This window comes from Opisthorchis viverrini (genome assembly GCF_000715545.1).
Source record: "Opisthorchis viverrini unplaced genomic scaffold opera_v5_57, whole genome shotgun sequence".
NCBI lineage: Eukaryota > Metazoa > Platyhelminthes > Trematoda > Opisthorchiida > Opisthorchiidae > Opisthorchis > Opisthorchis viverrini.
The window spans coordinates 986241-1002095 of NW_008751714.1; the positions used below are offsets into that span (position 1 = coordinate 986241).

At 43.8% G+C, this 15855-nt stretch overlaps 1 protein-coding gene across 1 annotated transcript; it reads right to left on the reverse strand.

Annotated features, from left to right (window-relative positions):
- Positions 1 to 1671: 1671 nt before the first annotated feature.
- T265_13346 (hypothetical protein) lies at positions 1672 to 15153 on the reverse strand (the record flags this gene model as incomplete). The annotated part of the gene is made up of 8 exons (XM_009168457.1): positions 1672 to 1871; positions 5959 to 6077; positions 6119 to 6202; positions 13425 to 13511; positions 13550 to 13634; positions 13670 to 13768; positions 13977 to 14253; positions 14615 to 15153. Coding segments are annotated over 8 exons (1356 nt in total), but the record flags the coding sequence as incomplete, so codon positions are not given.
- Between the last annotated feature and the right edge of the window lie 702 nt (positions 15154 to 15855).

Sequence of the window (15855 nt, forward strand, 5' to 3'; positions counted from 1 at the left end):
CTGTTCTTACTTGCATTAACTATGAAGGCATCTGGTTCCACGTGGAAGGACATTCAAGCAAGGATCTAACGCATCGGGCGGAGATATCAGTGCCCTATCTTGTTTGACCACTGTACACTGGCTAGAAGTTTAAGCGTACTAAAGTACACGAGTACAACTCGCGTTTTCGAATAATTAGTCAGGTTATATGGATTTCCGTCACTAAGGTCAGGTTCCTGAAATTGATCCCGGAATGCTCGAAGCCTAGTGAGACTCTCAAACCTCACCAAAATCGTATTAGGGAAGCCGTCGAGCGTCCAGCCCCGAAAAGTCAGTTTTCGATCGAACGCTCAAGCAGTCAATCCATTCGGCAACGACTGACGAGTATTCGGGCATGCCCTGCAGAAGCACCGCCGACGGTCTGGATCAGCCAAAAGTGCACTTTAACTGTCGCGTGACCGCTTGTAACTTTTGCATTAGCTTGTTCGCCGCAAAGCTATCTGTTTCTTGTTGGCGATTATTTTTCCGACACTAAGGCTATGGAGCGGAAACAACAATTAGATACAAGAGTTTCTGTGCTGTACAGGCAATTTACGCAGTAGCCGAATAAAGCAACTGTGTGTGTATGGTCGTTGCCATCGTTCAAATCAAACCAGATGGACGATAGGGGAATACGGCACCTTGTGGACTGTGTGAGAGCAGTAAGATGTTCATATGTGTTACTCAGAAAAGCTACCAACACGAACATACCACAATGGTTTGCAACTGTGAACATAAGACAGTTGCCCAGGACCAGTTGCGCCCACTTAAGCCGCATCAATGTAGTTTTATGGATACTTATGCTCTAGTTACACGAGCTCAAGATTTGACAAAGACAAAGTCGAAATCTGAAAAAACTCAAAGGGAAGATAATGTATTCCAGCAGTGGAATGCACTTTCGTTTGTCGTACAAGATATCATACGATCGCATTTGTCAAGCAGAGAAAAACAGCCATCAGCAGCGAGACAGAGTTGCACCATGGTCATCCATAACTCCCCGAATTGCACTGCAGTAAATACCGCACATACATAGTTGGGCATTCTTTTCGTGACGTCCTCCAATGAAGGAATTCTAGGACCGGATAACACCGATAGACCCTACTCTAGATTTCGTACAGAGCACAGAATTCAGAACCACGTAATCCTGCCGCTGGACACATGCATGTTCCGCGAACCCAAAATCCTTCGATATCAGAACCCTCTTGTAGAGATTAGCAGCAAGACAAACCTGTAGCCTTTGATCACTAGTGACAACTGTACGCTACGAATGTACCTTTTTGAAATATCGGTTGCAGCATATTTTTAATTGCATCGACCAAACGAGTATGAATGAGTTAGGAAACTCCTACGCAGCAAAGTAAACAAAAGGGCAATGGACGAAATGAGCGACATATCAGCGTTTCAGCCCAGCTGATCGAGCTCACAAATCGTTGACCTGAGAAGTACTGTGCATAAAACCTGAGTACCTCATCAACAACGACACCAGTAACAGGAACATACGTCCAGTATATATCATCATTATTGCTAACCTGCCTGGAATTGAGCTCAACAGGGGATTACCACAACTCGTAACTAACACAGGCATCACAGCCTAATTCGGAAGTTTCGATAGACGATATGTTCATCTCATTTGTGGAGTCAAGGCTGCCACTTGGACCATTCCTCAAAAAGTTATATTTAGAGTTCCAAACAAACATTAAGAAAGACGAAAACACCAACATAGTCCCGAACAGAGATTCCAGATGACTTCAGAAAATAATAGGGATATTGCAAGTTAGAAAGAGAGATCACTCGTCAGCGGTTGAAACGACCTTTTGATTCCACTGGATTAACAGTTTGGAGGTAGCCAGTATCTAAAACAAAACAAATTGAAATAACAGACGAAACACACTCAGCAAAACTACCTTAGGGATTGGAATAGCAAAATAGCGGAGGCTACGAGTGGATAGAGTAGGTAGTGATAGATATAGTTAACGTGACCGATGCTTTGCGTGAGATTTTGTTCTACCGAAATGCCCATTTAAGTTTTACGCCAGTGGCTCTTAGCTTAATAAACACAATGCTTTCTGATTCAGAAGATGAAGTCTTTAAATAACAATAATAACAAAACTAACTAAACTTTTTCGATCAATTATGAAAACGGTTGAGTTAGCTATTATGCTTGGGATTCCCAAATGGCACAGACATTAGTGTTTGATACTGGAACGTCAGCACAGTCACACAGGCACTATTGTAAAAAAATTTGTCCTTTGGTCGACGAATGCACAACTATGACATGGAGACGGAGTAGGGGCGTTGAATCAACTAGTAGAATAACGATTGACGCAAAATGAGTAGAACTAAAGTTGAGGTGCTTCAACGAAAGGGAGGACCATGCTGGGCAAATTGAAAGCTGGGGGTATATCGAGCAGCACTTTAAGGTGTGCTAACGGACATTTGACGGGAATGGCATCATATCAGGTTTTCCGTCAGAATGATTGTTCCCCAACTGCTACGACAGATAAAGCACCCACAACTTGGTAGGTTAACGTAAATTCCTCGGGCATTATAACGGACTCGACCTAGGATCCGAATGTTCCGTGTAAGCTACGTCACCGCTTGTTGAACTACCGTGGAGGAATTTGCAGTGAATGCTCAGTCAGCGGTTGGCTTGCAGCCGGTCACGGATCAAACGACGGGCGGATCCGTGGTGTCTACGATCTCTTAAAAATGATGCACAAGGACGCCGGCTTTGCAGAAAAGAATCCAGTACTTTGAACGAATAAAAGGAAATGCCATTGTAGGAGATTGGGGCTTAATTTTCGTGGGGTTAGAGAATAAAAGCATCTGTAGGTTATAGGATAAATCCAACGAATTTCTGTCGTTTCAGATGGTACTACCAGTAAGAGTATTCCCGTAATTCGATCAGCACCCATGTTTCAATGAGAGATGGAACGGAAGTGCGTTAAAATTGGGAGATTTCATTCGTTGCTATCAAAGTATCAGGATAGAGTTCAGAGTTCGTTGTACCATCAAGAAGGGAATTCACTAAAAAAACATAACGCCTTTGCTTAAAATTCGCATTGCCGCACATATTCTTATGAGAAAGGAAAATAACAGTTTAATTTCAGCGCAACTCCCCATGGATGGCTCACACTTTTTAACGAGGAAGACACAATCACCTAACATGAGCCATATATGGTTTGTCACTCTAAGCCAAACTTTCATCCAGAAAACATGAAAAGATAGTGTAAAAATGATCCACTCCGGACCCTCGCGAACGTATAATCGCGAGATTACCAGAATATGCCATTTCCGAGGCTTCACCATATGTGTATTATTTCTTGATTGGGGCCGGATCTGTTGACTTCATCAGTGATTGGTCTACTACACGTTTTCAAGCCGTTTTAGTTTTAAGGATGGAGAATGCTCCTATAGATACATTCTTCCCTAACTGCGTTGCTACCCTGCACACTCGTGCTTCAGATTTCTCACTATCTTGGCTTAAATTCGATATCGCTCGGCGCGAAGAACATTTTCGCTGTATTTGGCAATGGGGCGTCCTATTCTCTCAGTCGACGAATGCTACCTGCATTCTCGGCGACTTTCTCGTTAACAGTAGGGAGTGGCTCCCATTTTTCCTTTCTATACGAATCCAGCAGATGGCGAGGTCGAGTTCTTTCCTGTCAAAAACTTCACTGCCCGCATTGCCGTTTGTTCGGACCGAGGTCCCGGGTCATGACGGCAATGGTATCCTAAACCTTGATTTTTTTTAATCTCCTCACCAGATTAAACTATAACCTGATCTTGCTTAACTGTTTCTTCAGACCACTATTTTATACATTTCACTGGCTCAAGTTCTCTCCGCAGTCTGGTTTTTCACCTCATCATATGCTATGACGATACTGTTCAGTTGATTGAGATGGCACCCACCAACATTTTGGCGATTATCGCTGGGAAGGTTGCCTCTGGTGGATCAGTCAATCCAACTCAGCCCCATCTTTCCGAACAAAGGAAGGAATCATCCTTTGAGTGGCTCAAATATGTACGTCCGTGAGTGGATGAAAACGGCCTGCACAAACGATACACGGCGGTACTTCAACATGAATGCGTGTGTTGCCGCACATCTGTGACCGATATCAACAAGGATAAATCTCGAAAAAGCCAACTGGAGGTCAAGCGTTTCTGGAGTTTGGGTAAAATTGTCACTCACAACTTTCGTTCCGCTTCATTTGCTTACATCTTTGACAAATCTGAAAGTCTCAGATCCCTGAAATCAGAAAAGCGATTTTTGAGCGAGGATCTTTGCCTATATATGTCCTTTAACTCCCCAGACTCTGCACCACTATGCCTCGCAGTTAACCATACCTTGCCAATTATTATCAATAGGGATATGCGTGCTTCCACATCAGAACACCACATTTCAGTTGACCTGCTCCAAAGATCGCAATTGCGCTCATGAGCTTCCTACAATTACACCACAGCTCTCGCACTAATTCGCATCTAGTAGTGTTCTTTCTTCAAGATGGAAAAATTCATCCGCCCGTCCCATTCCCGAATGTGGCTCCGGGTCTGACCACACCACATACTGGCCTATCAGCATTACCACCTTCTTGTCCGAAGTTCTTGAATCAATTATGACTGAACATCTCTTCTGCGGTCTCAAAGACAACGCCCATCTTTAGTTTGGATTCACATACTAAGTCTGACGGGGCGAGAAACTGTCTTACGTGTTCCAGAGTTGTTCTTGGTCTCCAAACTTCTTTGGTAAAAAGAGGATGGTTGCTCACCAAGGGCGTCTGCTGAGGTCCGCCACGGGTATTTGCTTGCAAAACTTGCCATGTACACACCATATCCATATTTGATCACCAGGACAGAAATTGCCTCAATTGTAACTCTACAAAGGTACCGAAGGATAGCGCTATTCCGGAGACCCCAAACATGAATGTTGAAGTTCCTTGAGGATCTAAGGCTCCTCCAGTAGACCACTTCTCTAAGTGAACGATTTCGCACCGTCCGTTAAATGAGTAGTGACTGACTGTAAACACTGGCTCTGGAACCTTAGTGGTGGGGAGAGACTTACCAAACAAGAACACAACAGCTTTGGTACGAACAAGCGAGTGCAAAATACAGTGGACGTCGCGCTACTTTAAATCACCATTCTGACCTTGAACCAAGACTGTCCGGTCGACGTTGAGCGATTGATTGATATCGCCTCTAAGCCGCACATAAATATTCGCGCGTCAGTCATCGCAGTCTAATTGTTTGAACGTTCAATCGACAGCTGGTTTTATGACCCACGGAAACGGCGCCTTCCGTGGAGTGATTTTTGCGGTTCCCAGTGAATTACAGACGTTTTGGGGTTATTTTCAGGAATCCGACGTTCTCACACTATACGACGGCGCATCATTCTTCGCCCTAATACTTATAGACATTCACTGTGCTCCGAATGTGCGATAAACAATTACCGCCCTAAGGACCAACCCTGTTATAATTCCTGACGAGTTTACTCATTGAAGTAGCATTCTACGCTACCAATGAGTTTCGTGTATTCATGTCCAACCATCCACCCTGATCCAAATCTATGCATTGGATTCACCACCAGTTCCAATTCCTCTTCGTTTGCACTCGTGGTTTACCAGTTTGTGCCAATTTATCCGGGTCTTCACTTAAAGGTCTTCGTGTGGCAACAGCTTGGGAGCTGTGTTCCAGCTGAGTCTCTTAAGTGAGATACTCGCATTATGAGCAGTGTATTACGACCGATAGTCCAGCACCGAACCGACGCACAAAAGTCTGTTGTGTTTTGGGAATGAATCCTGGCCCATCAGCGAATGCGCGTGACCGCGTGTAAAAACAACGGCCATCGTTGAAATTGGGGTAAAAGTGGAGAGCAGGGATATCAAAATGCGTCAAAATATGCGTAGTTTAAAAAATGGGTAAGACGAGTGGAACAACGCCTACCAGATCATAGTAGTTGGCCAAGAGCGTTTGTGAGGCCGTTATGAGCTGCTCGGACCGTTGCTTTTGATTAACGTAGGTGAGGTTCAACTCATTGAGTTTCCTTCTGAGACTGGCCAAGTCTACCAGAAGAAGAGAGCTCAGCAAGTGGAGACAAATTTACCTCTAAAAGAAGGATGATTTAGAACGTTGGAAAGTTGTCGAATTTTTTCCAAGGCAACAGCCATATTTTCTAGCTTTTCTTTTTCTGTAGAAGAGGGGAAAAGGGAGGAGTTTCTCTTCAATTTTCTTGCGACCTTAACCAAAAGTAAGCAATATGCCTATAGCCTACAATGGAATGCTACAAATGCAGCCGACAAAAATTCACCACGTATAGGACGTGCAAAACGCCATTCACAAAAATGTCTCCCTTCGATAGTTAAAAATCTATCGGATTTGAATCTTCGAGGAATATCGAATTGTCCACTTGAACGAGGATGTTTTCATGTAGTTGGAGCTGAGGTGCAGGTATCAACACGAAAGATTTCTAGAGGCTAGCAGTGTTATTTAAAGATTACTGAGAATTGAATATAAAAGGGTGTGATGTCGGGGATTTCATCTGAAGAACGATATCCAAAAAAGGTCCCCATTGTGAAAGGGAAACGAAGAGAAGCTCATTCAGAGGAATGAACCGTCATGTTATTATATGTCTGATTTCGAAAGTGTTCCTACTTACATTGCAACTACGGATTGCTCAATCATTCTGATATACAAACGGTCTGTTATTCGCCACTTTACCCAAACGGAAAAAATGAGTTTCACTAGGTAGAACGCAAACCAGGATAGCCGACCATAATAACTGCGGCGTGGTAGCTCAAGAGAGCGTGATTTCTTTTTCCAGTGTATGAAAATTCACCGGATATCAAACACAAATTTGTTTCGATCCGATTTCGCAATATCCCGGTGGTGAGAGTGCAAACTAACCGAAAAAAGTCTGTGGTTCCAACTCAACCCAGGTATCTCGACTGCTCCTGTCTAGACTTGGGTAATCTGGATGAATTTCAGTCCTCGTGCTTACTTTGGGTAGCATGGCAGTTGCGCACCGAAAGGGTGTTACGGCTGAACGATTATTTAAACTGATTAATATCCATGAACAAGAGATCCTGAGCAAATTTGCATGAGATTGGATTAAATTAAGCACCAAGCTGAACTCAGTGTGCTATTTTTGTGTCACAAATTTGGATGTAAACGGATAAACTAACCTAAATTACCATAGTATGCATTTTTGGTTCGCGTGCTCTTAGAACCGTTCGGTCGATTCATAACGCGCACTGTTTCGGAGATCAATATCTCCTAGAAGTGAAGCCCCTGACTCTCTTTGCTCATATATGATATGGATGTTGAAAGAGATAAAGAATTCATGCCAACAGTTGAAATTATATGTAAATGAAGAACCCACTTAGGTAGAGAATGGGAATCAGTCGTCGAAATAATGTTCTGGTTTACCAAGACAATGTTCTTACTCTACCATAAGAGATCTAGTCCTTACTACGATATACTGCATCGGAACGACGTAGATCAGTGCGTTAACAGCGCATATTGCAGGGCTTCGAACATGTCCCTCGCAAACAGGAATATGAGCGTAATAAAGTTTGCTCCTCAATTTTGGTGCTGGAGACAAGAAGGAGTAAGATGTGCGCAGACCATGTCGCCAAGCGCTGCTCAGGGAGAACTGTAATCCGTAACATGCATGTGGCCGGATCACTCTAGTGAAAATTCGACCAAAATATGTCTTAGAAGAGGTCTTCAGAGAGATGTCCTCTCAAACAGGACGATTAAATAACAGATCAGCAAAGAACACAAGGAGCGAAGTTCTACAACCGTTTTCTTCGAGCTCCTTTCACACTTTCTTACCCCCAAACTAATCGCGACTGCGTAACACGTCTTGGAAAATCCTTTAGTCATGCAGCTACACCCGAACTCCATGCATAGTCAACGTCAGAGTAACCAAATCGTGTTTCGCTACTCACGGAGCGCTTTCTCATTCCGTCTGTTTTCACATGGACAAGTTTGAGTGATAAGTGAAGGACTTGTTCCTTTGCAAACAAAATTTGGGCTAACGAGGTCTAACGGCAACAGCCTCGACCATGGCAAGTAGACGCTATGTTGTGACCTTGGAGGTGCTTGCAAGAAAACAGTAAATCACGTCCAATAACGCGTCCCGATTACTCGAGCGATAAGTTTCTATCGAACGGAAGCCAACCGAGCTATCGGTGAAATTATCCGTGTCCACTCGGACGGAAGATCGACAGTGTTCCTCAATCCATTGATATACTCGTCGAATCGTCGTACCAATGTAACTTGCACAACCATCAAAAGTGATTGAGCAGATTATCATGCAGGAGTTGAGGACTGACAGACTATATTTTGGACTAATTAAGGTAAGGAGCACACTTGCGAAGAAAACCCTGATTGGGGATTGCAAATTGTAAGTTCTGCTGACTTAATTAGCACTATTTTGATGACCTTCGATATGAAATTGCCCTAGAGTAGTAATTGCATAAACGGTTGTTTTTAAGCACTGTCAAGGTCGACTCTTTGGGTAGATTTCTCTGAGTCACATATCTCCCGGCAAAGTGTTCCAGAAACCCACCTTCTAAGGGGGTGTTAGTTACCAGTATGAGTTCTCTGTCTAGGGCTTCATTACAGAAGATTATGCTAAGCCTCGAGCCTATTTTCGCTTGTATTTGAAATCAACACAATCAATTGTCCGGAACAAGTCGGTCTCCTATAGACTAACTACTTTTTTCCACCGGCAGGTTCCCTACGCCGATCGATAACAAGGGAATAAAACGATCCATCAGTCTTTAAGTGTGAAACTAGCTGGTGGATAAGACTTGTTGAAGATTTCCACTGGTTATGACACATAGTCGGTTTCTTCAAGCACGGCAAATTTGTCTTCCATAGATCGTCGATACAGGCGCACTTGCTGTATGGGCCCTTTTACCGCTGATCATTCGAGTTTACTCACAAAAATCAAACAATGTAACAAGCACACTGCTATACCGTCTTTTTGTCTACACAAAGCAATGTCTAGGGTAGCTTGACAGCCCTTGATACCGCCTTAACAGCTGGTTTATATCCAATGTTTTAGTGTCAGTAATTATGGTACACTCACGTACACGAGGACAAATAACAGTTGTGCATCTGTAAACAACGAAGTTTAGCTGAAAGTCAGCCATCATCATCATAGATGCACACAGAAGAATTTTTCAGGCTAGAGGAGCATAGCTCCCTTCGTGTCAGCATGAGTAAATTAAGTAAACGGTTAGCGGTCGCACGATGAGGTGGGAAACCCATATATGCGATAGGTCAAGTGAGATTTTCATCCGTGCGTAGTTTCGGCAGACGATAAAGTCGCAGTATGCGAGTACCGGTTGCCTCCACTTTTTCGTATTCCGAAGCCGTAATGCGACCTGAATTTTCCAGTCTTTTGAGATCCAGCTGAATCTCTGTACACCGCAGAAGCTCTAAAAAACCAACGACATGCTCCGGGGGACCACTTGATGCACGATAAATGTCACTCCCCGCAAGACAATGGAGGGTTGACATACACGTCCTTCGGCTGTATTCATATACGCGTGAAGGGACTGTTGCCTAAATGAATTAACATTCTACTGGGTGTTCTAAGTAAGGGCGGATAATATAGTGTCCTACACTCACATTGGTCTACTTGCTGATAGACCGAGAAAAGCAGTGTTTCGATACCTAAATGCAATGATTTGTGAAGCGTTTCTGCACACGACAGCGTCTTATTGCTAACCACGAGGATGTCACCATCAAACTTCATCAGCTCATAACTTGTAAACAAAGCCACGCCCAAACACCTGGACCAGAGTACCATCATTATCAGAGACAGAAATGCAAAACAAACTAACGTAGTATAGACTTTTCGTTGTTCAACGGAATTTCATTTCAACACAGATTTTGCCATTTTTTTATGACTGTTTTTGGTCCAAACCCCATTCAAAGTATTTGCTTGTAACCTTTTTATTGTAGCAACGTACAAGGAATTACTCGAGGAACCATTCAGAATGGGAGACCGTATTTTCACGGAGGGTGACGGAGAGAGGGATATTATATTAACAAGTACCGTCCATTTGTATTTCCTCTGGTCAGCATTTCGTCAATGAAACACTAATTACTGTGCCAGCTTACACTGGGACGAAATCTGCGATTACGGAAACAATCGCATCGCACAACATAGTTGGGAGCGTGTATTTATTGGAAAGCATTTTGTCACGTCATTGTCGAGCGATAAGCTCTCTCAACCATCAGAAGAAAAAAAAGGCACCCAGAGCCTGTTGATTGCGGCAAACATCTTCACCAACTTCCTGACTACTTATGCGACTTGAAGTAGCGTCTAAAAGTTTCGGAGAGCCTGGTTGAAGCTGCGCACAAGCATCAAAGTGATCCTCCGCGGGAATAACAAAAGTTCATGGACCTCAGAACCTTACTGCCAGAAGAAAATCCATGAGCCATCATTTTGAAGGTAATACAAAACATGACATTTAGTAGACTATACTGTACAAATTATCAGCAACCATCTTACAACATAAATTATAACATTTTGAACTATATCTGCCTTAAAAGACTACAACCCCAGCATCGTATTCAAAGACGGAAAAAGCCGACATTCAGCGGCACAGCGGATTCATACGATAGTAAATGTGACTCACAGCCAAGTTTGGTACAAACATCCTTTTGTTCGTCCCTCACCACCTGACCTTAAATAACCCAATTTCAGATTTAGCTGACGCCTGCAAGACCTAGTCACCAAAGGTACCGTGCATGATTTCTGCCACTATCTACCTTGATGAACCAGTTGTCCTGTCGGGGTTATGGCAGTGGATTGTGCGGATCAGCTCATCCAATCTGGTGACTATTCTTACCTTACCATTTATCCACATTGCAATATCAAATGTTTAACCCTATTACAACAATGTGCATCATTCGCCTAAAAGGATAACTAACAGATGAACTCGATTGTCATAACAAGTGGGAAAGTTCCGCGAAATTTGGTGATATCAGTCACAGAGGTGGTGATTCCACAACGAATATTGCGACAGACGAATTAGAGAGACCACTCTTATGGACACGACTGGCCTGTGATGGATAGATCCAAAAAATCATAAAACCATTTGATATGTATCGTGAGCACTCAGCTTAGGCATCTCAGTGGAGTGGCATCTAAACAGTGAGTTCTTACTCCTGCCCTAGTGCAGATGGACGAAGTATGAATATCTTCAAGCGTGCCCGATAGTCATTCGTCTGTTTCGAAAAGAAAACTGATTTCATACATACAGTATGTACCCGACGACATGTCTCAGTAAAGCACAGAGAACCGAAGATGAGGGATTGAAGATAATATCCACAGGAAATGTATTTCCCAATCACACTTCGGTATCATACTAAATACACCTATCATAAGGTAGGAAAATAGCTTACTGAATTTGGTAACGCAGTATAAAAAATTAGGACAAATATTAATACAGTAGGACAGCTAAATCATACAACACTGCTGTCACGTCCAGACTGTCAGCGTTCGGTTACTTTCAACGTACAGTACGCTACAGAAAAGGAATTCTGTGAGGCGGATAATTCCTGTGAGAAAAATCAAGTGTCCCGAACAGTAAAGACAAAGAAGTGTCAAATGTATCTGAGGTAGACGAAGCGTCCTCAGAATGCCCATTGATATACTTCAAATTAGAGAGACACGTGAGTAGGTCTGGAAAGCCTTGCAACGTCACTGGTATACAAGCTACCGCGAAAAGCACATCATTGCTAACCGATGTAATCAATAAAACCGGGGAAAGTATAACACCAGTGTTCAACTGAGGCTTCACTGCCGTACAATCATGATTTATCTAAAAGCCTTATTGTGAAGAGAAGAATAAAAGTGGCCGGGAAAGGCACTCAGTGCTAGTCTACCACAATCATCCTGGACACCCGTTCAGGTAATCTGGATAGAAACCTACAACAAAAACGCTACTGACATCGACTGGAAGTCATATGTTGCAGCACACAAGGCGCAGTGAGGATCATGCAGTTCTCATCATAAAAGGCGAGTCGCACCGCAGATACGCAGACTTTTCGTTGTCTCTTCGATACCCCTCTGTTGGGTCCAGCGTTGGCCACCTCTGCCTGTCACTCTGAATGGGGCAAGGAAACAACACTGTTCGGAAAACGATAGTTAGACATGCTCAATATACGGCCTAACCAACATGGCTTCCGGCGCTGGATACACCCTTCGATGGAAATTCCCACTGCACAATCAAACATTCGCATTCTAATTGGCTCGTCAGGAATTCGCCAACGGAAGTCAACCCACACGAGCTACGGTTCTGGAACAACGGTTATCGAAGACCCGAAGACGCCTCAGTTCCGCTGCACGAACAAGCCAAGTCTCACAAACATACAACGAAACGGCCGGTACTTTAGCCTGGTGCACTAACGCCATAGGTGTCTCAAATCAGCAAGCGCGCCCCATCTTGCAGATGAGTGCATGGACCTAATCTGTCACACTACAATCGGAACTAATATAACTTCCAAGATACGTAAAACACTCCACAACTTCGATTGCCCCTCCCTTCCCCTTAGTTATATGAGACAGTCTTCTGTTCCCAAATGCAGGCAAATAGATTGGACAGACAGTGACTTAGGGCCTCAGTCCCATCGTTGAAAAACGCGAGTGGGAGATCATCCGGACCAGCAGCTCCGTGACCCTTGGAAGAACTTATGCAGTCCTGAACCTCCGAGGTTGTAGGAGGTTCAGCGTTCAGGATTCTACGTCAGCTGTAGGCTCCAGACTAGTGGTAGCCGGTAGACACGAAATGGTTTTTCGAAGTATTCGGCCCACTGGTGGAGGTGTTCTTCTTTATTCAAGATGGCTAAACAGCTCTGATACTTCGCGATTTCGTTCACAGGTGGTTTCCGGAGACTGGCCGCTTAGATCAGCTAAAATAATCTTCGTGCATTCCCGGCTTCTAGGGTCTTTTTCATTTCCTTAGCCTTCCGAGTCCATCGGGCTTTATGTTAAATAAAATCTGATGCTATGACGAGGGGAAGGTTGGAGGATATCAGGCAAAACAACCATTGCCTAAGTAGTTCGATGTGACTTTGTGCTTCGCCAATCTGCTAGGACTTACGTAAGTGCACACGTACGTAGTAGGTACAGAAGTTCGTTTTCAGAAAAAAGTGGTAAAACCGGGACTTTAAAATTTTGTCCCCCAAGTAAACACGTGTCTTCCTTAATATAGAGCTTTCCAAGCTAAAGTACTGTTCTGGTTGAAGATTAGAACTTTCTGCATCCTCTTAGAACAGGCCAATCTCCAGCATTCGACTGATCATTTCAGATGGCCTCTTCAGAAGGCACACCCATGTGAAGACAGTTAGAACATGCAAAAATTACGCCAGAAAAGGATACTTACCAAGGAGAATAATTTCAACCTTAGCTTTGGTAGACATTGAGTCATCATCGACAAAATGTGGGTCCGCGTACTTTTGAAGTTCTGTCACTTGAAGAAGTATCGTGAGTTGGAACGTCAAAACTTACACCGAGAAAACATTTTTGATATCATTGGACGCCTTTCGGCTGCAGCTACAGCAGCATGCGCCGCAACCATGTTGTCAAAGATAGACTATTGGAAAAAAGTCACAATAAATTGGAAATTACTTTTTTAGTCTCTGGTGCACTGATGAATTTACTATCTCGTCCAACAATCACATCTTCCAACTTCGACAGCCGTAGTTCCAGCAAATCGAGTGTCATTGACTAAAAAAGCAATTACTTCAGCCGACTCATATCAACCTATAGAGGCGAATGATAACAGACTGAGTAACATCTGAATGGTATATTTGACTTTAAAACAAGAAACTGACAAGAAGAACGAAAGTTAGCTACGTAGAATGTCACTAAGTGAACGAGAAGATCATCCTCAGCGCTGAACAGTCGGTTGTGGAAGACGCTTAGGTTGCAATACCACATTTGAATCGTAAAAACAGTAAGTTGTGTGGGCAAAGTACTCCGGGACCTGATAGACGGGTAGTTTGTGCATTGTTGCCGTGGAGCTTGGTTGCGTAGGCTTGTTTGGTACACCTATAAATGTATGAAAGTAAGTTGAAAATACAGTAATACGCCAACTTGGATTCGAAGTCGTCGACGGAGGTGTTTGGTTGCCGATATTGTCACTCCCAACAGTTTGGGTCAAACGTTTAATGACAGGCTGGTTCACGAGGCGGTTGAAACGCAGCATTGGTCTAGAAACGTTAGTTCACAACCAAATAAGCCGATGCAATCAAAGTCACTCAGTTCGAAAGCGACAACAGCCTACTCACGGGGAAGTTTATTAGTGGAATTCAATGTTTTTACAAAGTATATAAATTGTTCTGAGGATAAAGTGACAGAGCATACTGAAGAGTATGGGGTCACATTAATGAGACGTGATAATCGTCTTAAATAAGTTGGGATGCACCTGGGCAGAAGTAACGCTGGACTCGAAAGAAGTGCTGGCGAAGATGGCTCGTGCAAATAATTCGGACAAACGTGAAGAGGGAGCCAAACATAATGGCAATCTCAACAGGTCAGGTGTACGAGTTACGTGGGAATTATTTCGCATACTCTTGAACAAAGTACCGAGCGGTCCGGAAAAATTCACTGGAATTACGCTGATACTGCTCCGCCGCAGCAGTGTTGAGTGCATCATTGAAATCACATAAGTCCGTGAACAGTGACTCGATTCCCCAAACTACGTCCAACAGTCGACGGGTCGGTGCCCAACCGGTGGAGTCTAAGGAGCTCTGACGCAGAAGACTGAGACAAACGCGGCCTTCCTCATCAATATTCGGATGCCAGATTCGGGTGTTACAATGTGCTAATGGGGGCGTATGGTTATACCCCTCAGGGACGATAATATTGAAATGAAATGTGCCGCCTGTCCAAGTGCCTTCTCTTGGCTTAATTGTCAATATGAATTCATGAAGCTTATTTGGGTCCGGATGTCGAATCGTGCACTGTGGAGACAGATTATTTCTCAATTCCTGGAGTTCTTGCAATAATAAACGATCGCGTATGGTGGCGCTGCGAACCGAAGGGGACTGAGCAGCGTCAGATTCCGAAGTTACCACTCCTTCTTTGCGTTGTTTGATCTTATCGGCTAATCTGATCATCGATCACCTGAAATGAGAGCAAGATACGATTATCCAGTCAGAGAAACAAGTACACTTTTGATATTAAGTGTAAGAGCATACTTTCTATGGTGTTAGCCACTATCATGTTCACAGGAGTTGATTTTAAAACCAACTATTGCACAAGAAATAAAATTTTTCCCTGTGCACCGGCAGCAACAACAGACGGGACAGCATTACTCGTGTGTCAGCGCCAGTGCCTAACTGTTGTGGCGGTATGGCAAATTATTTAGATAAATTTCCATCACAGAAACCAAACAGAAGGGGGATTCCGTGCTATTCAACTGCAACCGTGGCATCAGCCTGTTAGCTGTGGCATCGAAGATGCTCTCTGGCCTTATCCTTCGAAGGTTGACTGAACACAGGGAGAGGCAGATCCGTGAAAACCAAGCTGGGTTCCGTCCTGCAAGAGGTTGCATCGATCATATCTTCACCCTCCGACAGATTCTGGAACAGCGACACTGCTTCCAGCAACCAACAATGGTTGTTTTTCTTGATCTGAAAGCTGCCTTTGATTCTGTGGACCGCCAAGCACTATGGTAGTGTCTGTGGAGCAAAGGTGTCCCTCATAAAATCTTGAACCTCATTAAGGCGCTGTACGCCAACTCCCGCGGCCGTGTAAAGGTCTACGGGAAGCTCTCTCCTGAGTTCACCACATCAAGTGGTGTCCGACAG